The sequence below is a fragment of the Peromyscus maniculatus genome, chromosome 7 (genome assembly GCF_049852395.1).
Source record: "Peromyscus maniculatus bairdii isolate BWxNUB_F1_BW_parent chromosome 7, HU_Pman_BW_mat_3.1, whole genome shotgun sequence".
Taxonomy (NCBI): Eukaryota; Metazoa; Chordata; class Mammalia; order Rodentia; family Cricetidae; genus Peromyscus; species Peromyscus maniculatus.
Window position 1 is genome coordinate 103,823,612 of NC_134858.1, and position 13,378 is coordinate 103,836,989.

The window sequence follows — 13,378 nt, forward strand, 5'->3', positions numbered from 1 at the left end:
AACCCAGGTCCTCTGGAAGAGCAGCAAGTACTTTTAACCACCTCGCCAGCTCTCGAGCCCTAGATAGCTGCTATTTTTCAAGTTCAACATTTTCTCGACATTCAGTCCATTGGACTGACAATGCTTTCTTTTCTGTTTCTACTTCCTGGTACCAAATCGAGTATTCCAGCCACTTCAGGTCTGTTGTTCAGTTTACCCAGGTGTCTTCTCTCATCAAATCTTCCTTTTGGCACAAGAATGGGATTTTTGCTACTCCCATACTCTCATTTCACACAGGAGCAGATTGAAGCTTGGAGATGGCCAGGGATTTAGCCAAGAAATAAAAGCCTATAAGAAGTAGAGGCAGGATCGAATCCCAGAGCTGCCTCAATGTCTGATCCTTCCAAAGAATGAGTCATCCTATAGGAGGTGGGTCAGAAAGAGTAACGCATGCACTAACCAGGTCAAGAAAGGCCCAGGGGCCTGAGCTGAGGAAAGCGTCTCCAGTCTGTTAGTATTCCTCTGACAGAAGCACATTTTCTTCTAAAAGTAAGTCATGATATAAATTAAATTTCTCTTCCTCCCCACCCAATGGGCATTGTAGAGCAATGGGTACAGAGAGCTAAGAGTTTGAGTCTCAGCTGGAGAGTGGTGGCACACGCCTTTAATCTCAGCACTTTGGGGGCAGAGGCAAGTAGATCTCTGTGAGTTCAAGGCCAGCCTGGTCTACAGAGTGAGTTCCAGAACAGCCATGCTACACAGAGAAAACCTGTCTTGAAAAAAAAAAGAAGTTTGAGTCTTATTTCTACCTGTTGTTAATTCAGTAACCTCAATTCTGCATGCCTCAGTTTCTCTATAAAATGCCATGCTAATACACTACAATCTCACAAGGTTTTGTGGGGGAGATGGAATTGTTTCCAGAGTTCACAATATATCCAAGGCACTACGCAAATTTTAGTCTTTATTCGGTAAACAAGAAGAAAAATCCTAGGGCTATAAAAATTCTTCTTGTAATGGTAAATTCTGCAGAATTTCGATAAGGAAAAAAAATGCAGCCTGGTGGCCTAACTGACACACAGATGCACTCCCACGGGCCCTCGGAATAACAGCTCTGCTGTGTTGGTGCCTGCTTATCTGCAGAGCGCTTGGCAGCTCTTTATGAACCGATTCGTTCCACACTAGCAGCCCAGGCCTGTCCTCCCTTCTGTCTGGTGAGGTCACTGGTTAGGGTTCCAGGGCTGGGAAGGCAGAGGAGCAGCACAGTGTGTGCGCATCGCCACATGCCAAGGAGAAACAGGAAACCTTAAAATTCCTCCTCCTTTTCCCAGTGAGAACCTCTTGTCTTTTTTTCCTAAATAAGTAGAAATAACTGCTTAAAACAGATTTCATCCTTTTCCCTAAAGACAGGACAAATATTTCTTTTGGACTTAATTTTTCTAGGTGGTCTTCGATGGTTAGAACATTGCGTATGAGCCACTTTGTGCTCTGAAACAAGAGTGAGCAGGAAGGACCGCCATACTGAGGAAATCCCTGCATCCTTGGAGAATCCCTACAGCCAAACCACCTGCAATCTTGCCCTTTAGTTTTAGTGATGGTATTCTGTGCTTTGTGTCCCTAAGTAGGTCTATTATAATCCAATTATAATTAAATTAAATTTAATTAAAAATTTAAATACCAGAATTGTACCACCAAAACTATTTGAAAATAACTCTCCAATATAATGATGAAATTTAACTTGTTTTCCAGTTTGGTGAATGAATATAGTTCCTCCTTTGGAAATGAAGAAATGCCATCACCAACCATGGGGACACACTGGTAAAAGTCAGCTCTTTGGTGCAGATCATCAGAGGCTGATGTGACAACAGAGTGTCAGCTGATTAACATTCCAGGGATGGCTCCGAAGTCAATTCTTCCATCAAATACAGATTTCAGGATGAGCACATGTACATTCAAGTTGAATATGAGACAGCAAAGAATCAAAATCAAACTACATGTTCAAGAAGGGGTCAATAGCTAATATAATTGTTCAATGAAGGGGACATTATGAGAGTGTTTAGAAAAATCAAGATGTAGTTTATAGCAATATGGACAATAATAGTATGTTTTCACATAAGAGTATGTGAAAAATAGGATACACAATTGAATAAAGCTATGAAAACCAATATGCCTATGGGAAAGACAAAGAATGTATTCAACACTGAAAAGAACTCAATTTGATAAATTGTTTGAAGCTTTGTGCTCAAATTGTATTACCACTCTATGGTGCCTTTGAGGATTTTTAAAGGAATAATATCCTGGGGTGACGATGGGGACAGCAACAGACAGATGTAGGTGCTGTAGGCCTCTACCCGTACCAGACGCCAGAATCACCCTTCAGTTGTGACAGCAAAAAAGGTCTCCAGAGATTGCAGCTAAATCCTCAGAACCCACATGGTGTAAGGAACACCAGCTCCTGAGAGTTGTCCTCTGCCTTCCACATGCATGATGGTTATTGCAACATACACACACACACACACACACACACACACACACACACACACACGTGCACACACACACGCTCACATATATGCATGCACACTAAATAAACAAATAAATGTACAAAAATTTTAAATCCATTATTTGAAGGGCTCTCTAATGAGTTTGGCTCCTCAAACTAATGATTGAATAGGTCTAGGATGAACATTTACAGGATGCATTTCTAGTGCATTCCCAGGTGCCGCTGCCATGGGGAAGAACCCTCACTGTGAGAGTCCTTTGGACAGTTGGTCTCTAACTAGAGACCATATAGAAACCCATATGGCCCCATACCGTGGGACCGGCGATGAGCCTGGTGCAAGCCAGGGCAGGTAGAAGCAGCAGACGGAGAGGCAGGGTGGCAAGACAGGCAGTGGTTGGGTGTCCTGTGGAAAAGGGTGCTGTACAGTGAGCTGCCAGCCCACAGGGAACTACACGATTCTTTAACAGATAAGATTTCTAACTTTCCCTCAAGCCTCTCCATTCAAGGACAGAAAAGTCAGCCATCAGCTGCAGGAATTGTATTATAATTGAGTAATAAACGTGGCATATGGAGATGCTCATCAAAGTTATTAACTCATTTGTACCATGCATCTGGAACTTATCAAGGTTCATCTCTCAGTGACTAAAGGTTTGGAATCACAACTGCCTCTGAAGGACAGCACATCATACGGAACGTTCTTAGCAGTTTTTGGCGACTGGCTACACAAGATTTGAGAGGGAAGGGAAGGAAGAAAAGGGAAGGGAAAAAGAGGGGAGGAGACAGAGAGACATAAAGAGAGACTGTGATTTGTGACTCAGACTTATTTATGGGATAAAGATACAAACATGTCATGCCCAGGTCTGAGGCACTATCCCCAGGCCATCACAACCTACCCAGTCCTCCGTGGGAATCCCCCGCATGCTTCAGAACTTTGGTGAAGTACTATTTACTTTTTATCTCCTTATGGAGATGTGAAAAAGTATTTCTTCAACCAAACTGAACCTCACCATGGCTGCAAGTGTCTAGATTATTCAGACATCTGGAAAGCCAAATGAAAAGCCTTTCTTCCCTTCTGGATCACTGTCATTATGTCAGTAATGATGGCTGTAATGAAGTCCCCCTCTCCCGCTCTCATCTGCTTTCCCTGATCCATTTCCAAGACTTGGAAATGTTCACCTCTAACAAAGCCATCACGAGTGACAATTTCCCACTCTAACACACTGCCAAAATGCATTTTACTCTTGTTTATAAGCCAGATGAGAATGGGTTCCTATGCCTTGAGGACAATTGTAATCCCCACACCATTAAATGAACAAACAAAATCAACAACATCCATTAAAAAGAGCAGGAATCTGATTCTATTGTTCAGGCTATGCCTACATGAGAGTTTAAAATTGTTTTAATGAAATCACGTACAGGCTTAATGCATAGACGTCACAGTGACACACATCCATGTTTACTGAGTCTCTTCCTTTTAAAGCTAATACATCTTATTTTTCAACTAATAATTGATTGACTTTTAAATTCCTCACTGTAGATTTTACTAAAGCTAGTTTGGCTGTTTTAAAAATAAAGTTCAAATGCTTATATTTATGAAATACTTATGAGGATATGATTGTGAAATCCAAGGAAAGGAAGAGCAATCCAAGAAGCTGCTAAGAATCAATACTATAGTGTGAAATTCACCCTTTTTTCTTTTTTCTTTGCATATTCTAGCCATGCATATGATACATTGGATACAATACTTAAAATGCCAACATTCTGGCCAAATGATGATTTTGGAAGATTCTAGATACATAGTTTGAATGGCTGAGTAGTCTGTTTGAAATTTCACATTTTTTTTTAATTTTTAAATAAGTATTTATTTTTCTTTTACGTGTGTGGGTATTTTGCTTGCATGTATGTCTGTGCATCATGTGTATACAGTGTATGCAGATGCCAGAAGAGGGTATCCAATTCCCTGAAACTGTAATTACAGGTGGTTGTGAGCTGTCGTGTGGGTTCTGAGAATCAAACTCAGGTCCTCTGAAAAAGCAACCCATGCTCCCTGCCACTGAGTCACCTCTCCAGCCCCTCACACTTTCAAATGAAAATACAGATATCTCTGTGTTTTATTATCTTACATATCAGTTTGCTTCAAACTATTAAATCTGGACATGACAATATTGAGAGTAAGCTATGGGGGAGCCTCATACTCTATCATTTCTGGGTGTCTCAAAAATAAAACCCAAACCTTCTCATGTAAGCACAGATTCTGGGGCAAGTTTACAGGTGTTTTGATCAATTCTCTGCTCTGATATTCTCTATACTTTCTTGTTCTATATCATATCAACCTTCTAAAATGTATACTCTAAAGGCTCCTTAAATTTCTTTAAGTGCATCATGGACATTTCTAAGAGCTTATGTCAATGATTCCCTTAGTAGTGCCTGTCATCCACTACAACTTCTGTTGGAATACTAGTCACTGGACCCATCATCCTGAATTAGGAACAAAACTTGCTTCAGATACCAGCCTGAATTATTTAATTCTCTACTAACAAGCCTCCAGATGACTTAAAATATTCCATCATTGGTTCGTGGTCTTACCGGAAGTGAGACTTGCCATTGCTTCAGATCCATGATCGTCTCCATAGTGAGTGACTAGCATATGTGGCTCTAGCATTTGGTTTGGAATATAAACCAAATGGTCACCTCCATCATCCTCCAACATAAAAGATGAGTCTTTCCCAGCACTCAGCTCTTGGCCAAGAAGGCTGTTCTCGCTTGGAGAAACCTCATGCAACTCAGTAGTCAATCTAGATGAAGACAAAGAAAGTTTTAGGCTGAGTCCAAATACATTGGAAAGACACACATAAACTATCCAAACATTTTAATATGGTTCTTTAATTACTGATTAAAGGAGATGGGGGTGGTATCTCAGTTGGGAAAGTGCTTGGTTTACAAGCATTAAGAGCTGAGTTTGATTCCCAAGAACCCACATGAAAAAGCTGATGGTGGTAGTGTCTGCTTGGAATCCAAGCACTAGGAGGGAAAGGTGTGTGGATTCCTGGGGCTCTCTGGCCAGGCAGCCCAGGCAACACAGTGAGCTCCAGAGCAGAGAGAGACCCTGCCTCAAAACCAAACCAAAAACCGAGGTAGATGATGCCTGAGGAACAACAGCCAAGGTTGTTGTCTGGCCCTACACACACACACACACACACACACACACACACACACACACACACGTGTATACACACACACATGTACACACACATGTACACACACACACACACGTGAACATATATATGTACACACATATATACACAGAATAGAAAAGATTGGGTGGTAAAAAATTCTAAATCATTCCTTTGGAATAAGCCAAGTCTGATTTGCATAGAGTTGTCAATAAATGATGAGGAAGTCATTCATCAATCAGCCACAGGAACAACCTTATTATACCCCAGACTGATACCAATTATCGCAGAAAATGGATGTTTAATGGACAAAGTCCTGTTCTGAGAGGAATAAGTTTACAAGGAGACTCTTGAAATGGGGCCAGCACTTACATTGACAGTTTAAGAGTTCTTCATGATATTTTAGAATTACCTTTTTATTCAGATGATAACAGAAATCATATATAAGCATATTCTTGGTAATGTCATTTTAATTCAATATTTGTAGTTGTGTTTAATACTGGTGTTTGGTATCCAGAGGTATTATTTAGGGGGCTGGAGAGATGGCTTAGTGGTTAAGAACACTGACTGCTCTTCCAGAGGACCTGGGTTCAATTTCCAGCATCCACATGGCATCTCACAACTGTCTATAACCCCAGTTTCAGGGGACCTGACACCCATGGCAAAACAGCAATGCACATAAAATAAAAATAAATAAAAATTTTAAAAAAAATAAGTATTATTTAACTGTGTGTCAGAACAAATAGACGTAACATGTGAAATGAGATTGCCACAGCCCATGAAGGCCGAATGACATCATGACACAGTGCACAGATGATGGTCTTGTACTTGTGTGTGGGGACCCGTGGTGTGAGCGTAGGCTGTCATGTAACAACGGAGGCCAACTGGGCCCAGGTGCATCTGCAGCATGTGCCAAATTTGGGTCTTCACAACTTCAGCTTTAGAAAAAATCATTCATCACATGAAATTAGCATGGGCTGTTTTTGTCTGATTGTTTAGATTTGGTGTGTAAAGTTGTTTGGATTTAATAGTTGGGTAAAAATCACAAGTGTCGTGGTATGTACAGTGAGGCTTGTGTTTGTGCATGCTCAAGTAACAACGTAATTGTCTGCAGCCCTTCTTAAAACAGTCTGTGGCTTATCCAATGGGAACCACTCTACCTGACATTAGTGTTATCTTCCCCAGGGGTCGGCTGTTGGACACGCCCTTGCTAAACTACCAAAGAAATGGAACCTGACATTAGAGGAGTATGCACTTGCATGGATACTGGTTGCTTCTCATACCTAGAAAAAGCCATATATTCTCTGAGAAGCTGCCTTGTTTAAGGCGATCTGAGATAAGGGAGTAATTAACTATGGGCCAAGACCAGCTATAGCTAGGGATCCAAGCTCAGTGAAGCTCCAGCTAAAATCAACCGCTAAGGGCTATTCTCACAGTATCCCATGGGCTAGATTCAGCCAATTAATTGTTGTATTTTTACTGTAGATAAATACTAGTGAAAGCTGTTGGCACATGCTGTTGTATTGAAGTCTTCTGTGATCTGGATGCTTTGAGGTTGGAACAAGGACTCAGATGCAGACCCAGACTTAGTGAGGTGAGACACTGGGCTGAGCTGCCACAGTGCCTCAGCAGAGGTATAAAAGACACAAAAAGAGCACTGTCTGTTGATGGTTTTGAGATGACATGGTCTTTCTATGTAGCCCAGAATGGTCTTGAACTCACCATTCTCCTGCCTCTGCTTCCAGAGAACTGGGGTTCCAGGGGTGTAACACCATACCCAGCTAAGGTCATAGATTTTGAGCAGGATGTGGGGTAAATATCAGTTTCCAAGAGGGAACTGTTTTAATCAGGACCATGAAGTGTTAATGGGACCTTACGAAAAGGAATGGGATCCCAGGCAGCTGACCAGAAACCAGAAAGGTGACAGGGCAAGGTTCACACAAGGTACACGCCAGTCCAGTGCAACTAGAATTCAGACACTCAGGAAGGGAGGCTCTGGGCGGTGAGGCTGAGGATAGTCTGTGAGGTTTGTTGTTGCTGTTGCTGTTGTTGTTTCAGGGGTAAAGTTTATCAGACGCTCCAGAGGAAGCCATGCCTTTACATGCAAGATTTAATGAAATTCATGATGTTATTAAAATAAAAACAAACAACAACAACAACAAAAAAAAAAAAAAAACATCAGACTGGAAAACATGCTTGATGCATGGCTGATGCTGTGGAAAGTGGAATCCATGAAGAGCCTTTACCTCAGAGACCTTGTTAGCTTCCTTTGCCTAACAGCCTGCCATGGCTGGTTACACACCCACTAGTCAATTACCAAGCACTTGTAAACAGAAGCGCTCTGCTACCCACCGGAGGCTGCTGCGCAGTACATCTCCCCTCTCTACACCGAGACGCCTGCAGTCACCCTCCAGCGTCGGCGGTGGGTACTGATTGAATCCACCTATGGAGAGAACAAAGGCAGAGTTTGATTTCAAAACTAGAAATTGGGTTTTCTGGGCGATGAGAACCCCAACAGGAATCCTCTCAAAGCAATAAATGTTAGCGACACATTTCAAGAGAATTTGGCTGCAGTGAAGATGGAAAACTCTAGAAACGGCACTCATAACTTGAGCCTCTGAGGGTTTCAGCGGCCAAGGATTTACTAGGATCACGGGAAAGTGCTCAGGGTGTTCCGGGAAAGGCTGACTGTGAGGCAGGGACACACGAGGGCGGCATGCCTGTGCTAACATAATCTGAGAGACAATCTATCCTGATTCTCTACGGCTTTTTCTCCCAGACTTAAACTACTAGCTCAAACATAGAAAAGACGGTGTCTTATTACACGATATCATTTCTTTGCTTCTGCACCAATAAGCACTGATTTCCTATGAGAAATGGAGTCACAGATAGGATTTTAACTTACTGACAACACAATACATCTCTTTAATATCTTTCCGTACAGCCTGTAAGTTGCACAGTACTGTGGTCTATAATTTTCCCTCTCATTCAGGAAAACAAATTTTAATGAAACAAGGCCCTTGGTTATTGAAGATCCAAGGCTCTAAGAAAAGCATCTCATAGTTTTATTTCACGGATTCTGGGATATGCTTTATTTTTTTTTCTATTTGTCTAAAATGAGAATGTCTCTGATCAATTCCATCTTCCAGTGGCTACTGTGGAGGGAGGAATCATGACGCCGCTGTTACCTCTGTGTACAGAGAAGCAAAAATGCACAGAACTGGAACTTTGGGGGGGAATTGTCACAGGACCAGAAGATGCAAGAGCAGCCATCTAACTCTGACAGATGGAGTGGGTTCCTGAAGACAGGGAAGGTGGAAGTCAAGTTAAATCAGCTTTGCTCAGTTGCAAAGATATGGCCCAGCCCAACAGGACCAGACCCGAGATGTTTTGAGTCTATTAAAATTGTTGCATTGTTAGCCATCTGGATGCCACAAAGAATAAGACTCTGTGGGGAACGATGGACAGCCATGCCTCTGGACAAGAAGTTCAATTTCTAAATGTTTACTGTTTGCAAAAGTCTCTTTCAGATGAGAAGTTGTTTGGGGATGACCTAGCCATCTACTGCCCAGATGTTCCTCGCATGTGTGCACTGGAGTGACATATGGTGGTAAACATCTGAAAAACATGACTATAAAGAAAAAAATTCTAATCCAATGGAAGGGTTGGTATCAAAATTTATTTGGAAGCATTGTTTTGATTCATCTTTATGGCAAATAAGAGACCATGTTAGGTTTAAAAGCAATAATCTAGCATTCCCAAGAGGCTGCTCTTGCCTGGACTGCTGATAGTATGTTGTATAAACTGGACATGCAGGACCCATAGGAAAATAACCACTGAATTTGCCAAAATGGGGCAAAGTGGTTCTTCAAGTTCCTGCTTTGCAGAGGAGACCGCCAGACATTCTACAGGACACAGGGAGAAGCAACTAAAAAACTCTAGACCTATTGGCTGAAGATGGATGCCCCAATGTTGCAGAGGAACTTTGGGTGACTGTCCAGGCAGCCTGGTGTCTCTGTCATTCTAGATTTTTGGAAGTTGCTTACAATGACCTTCTTATTTACTTAGGTAATATTATATCCTTCTGAGGTCTTTGATGTAGTTGAAGACTAGATAGTTATAATTTTTCTTGGTTATGATAAAAGATAAATTAGATATGAAACTTTAGACTTACAAATATAGGATAGATGATAGAATATTTTCTTTAATTTTGCAAACTACAAATAGACTAGATATTGTAACTGTAATTCTTGCTTGATAACTATTCTATTACATGTAATTTTAAAAACTAAAGTTAAAACCTTCCTTTTTGATTATATAGAAAAGAGGAAATTCTGGGGGATGTCTTTCTGTATGCTGTGAATATGTGTTGCTCCCATTGGCTAATGAATAAAGTTTTTTTGGCCTATGGCAAGGCAGCTTAGAGGCAGGTGGGAAAGGAGAGAGATAGGAAAAGAAAGGCAGAGGCAGGAGAGACACCAGCCACTACCTAAGGAGAAGCAACATGCCAACAGACCGGTAAGCCATGGAACATGTGGCAAAACATAAATTAATAGAAATGGGTTAATTTAAGATATAAGAGCTAGCTAGCAAGAGGCTTTCTGTAGACCATACAGTTCATTTGGTCTATGGAATATAAGCTTCTGTGTGTTTATTTGGGACCAAGTGGCTGCAGGATGCCAGGGTGGGAGAGATTCATCCCAACCGCAGGGCCAAGCAAGACCAGAGAAACTTCTGACTACAGATGGGTAATGTGTTCAACAGTTGAATATGAGTCATAGAAAACAGGCAGAGGCCTCCTTACAGTGGAGAGTATACCCTGAGGATACTATTCCTGCTGTGGGACATCCCCTCAACACTAGGGAAACAGAGTTTGCAACCTCGCTGTAAACCTGACAGAGTCCCAGAAAGAACAGCCTCAGTTCCATTTGTGGAATCGTCCAGAAGACAGTTTGCTATGGTTTGGATAAATGTTCCTCAGAAGTCCATGAGGTTAAGACTTGGTGTCTAGGGCAGAGTTATTGGGAGATATCCTATACTTTAGGAGGTAGGCCTAATGGGAGGTCCCTAGGTCATTGAAGTGTACCCATGAAAGTGCCTCAGGACCCTTCCCTTCTTCTCTGTCTTGCTTCCTAGTTTCTTACAGAAGCAAATTTATTCTTTCCCACACCCCAGCCATGGTGTGCCAAAGGCACAAAGAACCAGGCTGCCTGACTCTGGACAGTAAATCACAAAGACGATTTAAAAAAAAAAAACAACTTATTTTCTTTATAAGCTAATTCAGTATGAGGCAGACTAACACAAAGGTTTCATCAACATAACTTCTTGGTATTTGAGAGCTGGGTTTTGTTTTTTGTTTTTTGTTTTTTGTTTTTGTGGGGGGAGGACTGGATGTCCATCCTGTGAATTGTAGAATGGTAAGAGAATCTCTAGCTTTTACCTACTTGACATTAATAGCACTTGAAAATTATAAGAATCAGATAAGAAAACTGTTTGGGATATTTCCAACTATCTCCTGAAGGCGAAATATCTGAGGGGGGGGGGGGTTCCTCCAGGGAAGTATTTGCTTACACCATTTGTGGTAGGGAAGAGGTGCAATTTCTAAACTTTGGCTGGTTGACACTGTTGCTCTCTGTCATTTCTGATGACACAGAGTCCACTGATCATGCACTTGTATGCTCCAGCAATCATCGTCAAGTTCCTTTAAAAGCTTTATAGTTTTTACTCTCAATTTTTTAACTTAGCACTCACAGGTCAGTTTATGGGCTGGCCCATATCCAAAGGGTAACATATTGTAGCACACAGGACTGTAGCCATGTTGCTTAAATTGTGATCTGTGACTCAGGACACGGGCATCACTCAGGTGCCTATGAGGGACAGTCTCAGACTCCACCCTAACCCTGCTGAACAGGAAGCTGCCTCCAGGTCTGTAGGATTCCTATGGGACATGACTGGGTCATCACATTCTCACACAGCTCTCCATGATGTGCCAAGATTAGAAAATAAACTCATTTAAATGCTCAATCCATACTTTCTAAGAGCTGTTAGAACTTTTTCAGGCTAAACAAATACAGCTCAGAAGACCACCAGTCACTCTGTGATTTCTACTACACAGGTTTTGGCAAGAGATGTTCTACCAACAAGCTCTCACCATCTTACACCCAAGGCATAAGCAGGATACATTCAGGATATGTCCCGCCTTTGCCCCCAATCACTACCTAATTTATATATTTGGATTCATTATAGATTTCATGATATTCATCTTAGGTTATCAGTATTACTACCAAAAACTATTCCAAAAAGAAAGTAACCAAATAATGACTTACGTCTGACAAAGTATACAAATGGCTTCAGAAACTTTACAATATAATTCAGATCTGGCTTGTGCATTCTCCCAAGCTGTATCAGATGGTGATCATGTGGGTAGCTGGCTAATTGTTCCATCTCATCTGTTTGTGTGGAGCCCAGAGAAACCACAAATATGACATAGCCTTGACATTTGGCCCTCAAAGCCACAGTCTTCACAAATTCCTTCTCCTCATGATTCTCTCCAGCTGAAATCACAATGATAACCTTGTGTTTTCTTGGATTGGGGGTTCCTGGGAAGAGACCCTCCATGGCCCACTGTAGGCCAAGACCAATGGTGGCATCTCCATTTAGTTGTTGGAGGGAAGTGTGGATGTAGTCCTTCATGATGGATTGGTGGTCGTAGGTTGTAAACTCAAACTCTGTCTTCACCCTGCTCTTCTTTCTGGAACTCTCTGAGGGAGAATAGCTCAGCAAAGCAATTCTGTCACCAGGGCCCGAGGTTGAAGGGTTTGAAGTGATGTGGAAGCCATCGATCGCTGAGCTCACCAAAGCTTTCATGGCTTGGAAGTCGTCATTGGCTATATTATGGGAATTGTCTAAGAGGAATGCTACATCCATGTATGAATTTTCAGGAAAGGAAGTCTCTTCTGCACAAGTATTTGGAAAACACTTGTCTGAGAACACACAGAGAAATACATCATGGGATCAGTGTTAGCATAAGACACTGAGAGCTTCTAAGAATTAATGACCATATCAATACTACTTCTATTTCACATCATTTAAATTAACAGAAAGTGGTCAGTGTCTCAGTAATGTTGTGGCAACTAGCAATTAACATCAGGGTGTCTATGGCGAAAACAGATTTAGGTGGCATGTGCCTCTGAAGTCCACAATTATGTCCAAACTCACGAAGAAAGTATTTTAGTAGTTTAGAGGTTCTTAACACAAACTACAACACTGTCCTAGGAAAGATTGCCCCAACCAGGTAATTTTCAAAACCAGTTTTCACATTCTACAGAAACTCTAGAAATTAATTAGAGATTGGAATTCTGACATAGTGCATTTTCTAAAAATTGAAAATAGAGCCTACTATTCTAAATAGAAATCTCCCACAAAAGCCCAGTCCAATAACTCTCTGGGAAGGCATTAAGCCTCCTGCACAGTCAACCTTCGCAGAGGTCTTACCATAGCAAAGTGTGCAGCGCCGAAGCCTTTCCAGAGGCTCATAATTCCCAACCGGAGGAACCGGAATCACTTGAAATGTCCCAGTGTCATCAAACTGCATTGAAAAACGAAGCAAATGCTGTTTGTGCACTTGAAGCCTTTACTGGGAAATTATTATATGCTCATCATGAGTAAAAGCTTGAAAAATGACTGATATCACTATCACTTTGAATTATAATCCTTTGGTTTATTCAGT

General features: G+C 41.5%; 1 protein-coding gene across 1 annotated transcript in view; it reads right to left on the minus strand.

The window, feature by feature from the left end:
- The window catches only part of Col6a5 (collagen type VI alpha 5 chain), a 122,786-nt gene that overhangs the window by 13,171 nt on the left and 96,237 nt on the right, over positions 1–13,378 (minus strand). The window contains exons 34-37 of the mRNA XM_042281552.2: positions 13,144–13,237; positions 11,976–12,632; positions 8,002–8,092; positions 5,063–5,271 (exon numbers count right to left, since the gene is read on the minus strand). Of these exons, the coding sequence (XP_042137486.2) occupies positions 5,063–5,271; positions 8,002–8,092; positions 11,976–12,632; positions 13,144–13,237 (1,051 nt within the window). The remainder of the gene's footprint in view (positions 1–5,062; positions 5,272–8,001; positions 8,093–11,975; positions 12,633–13,143; positions 13,238–13,378) is intronic.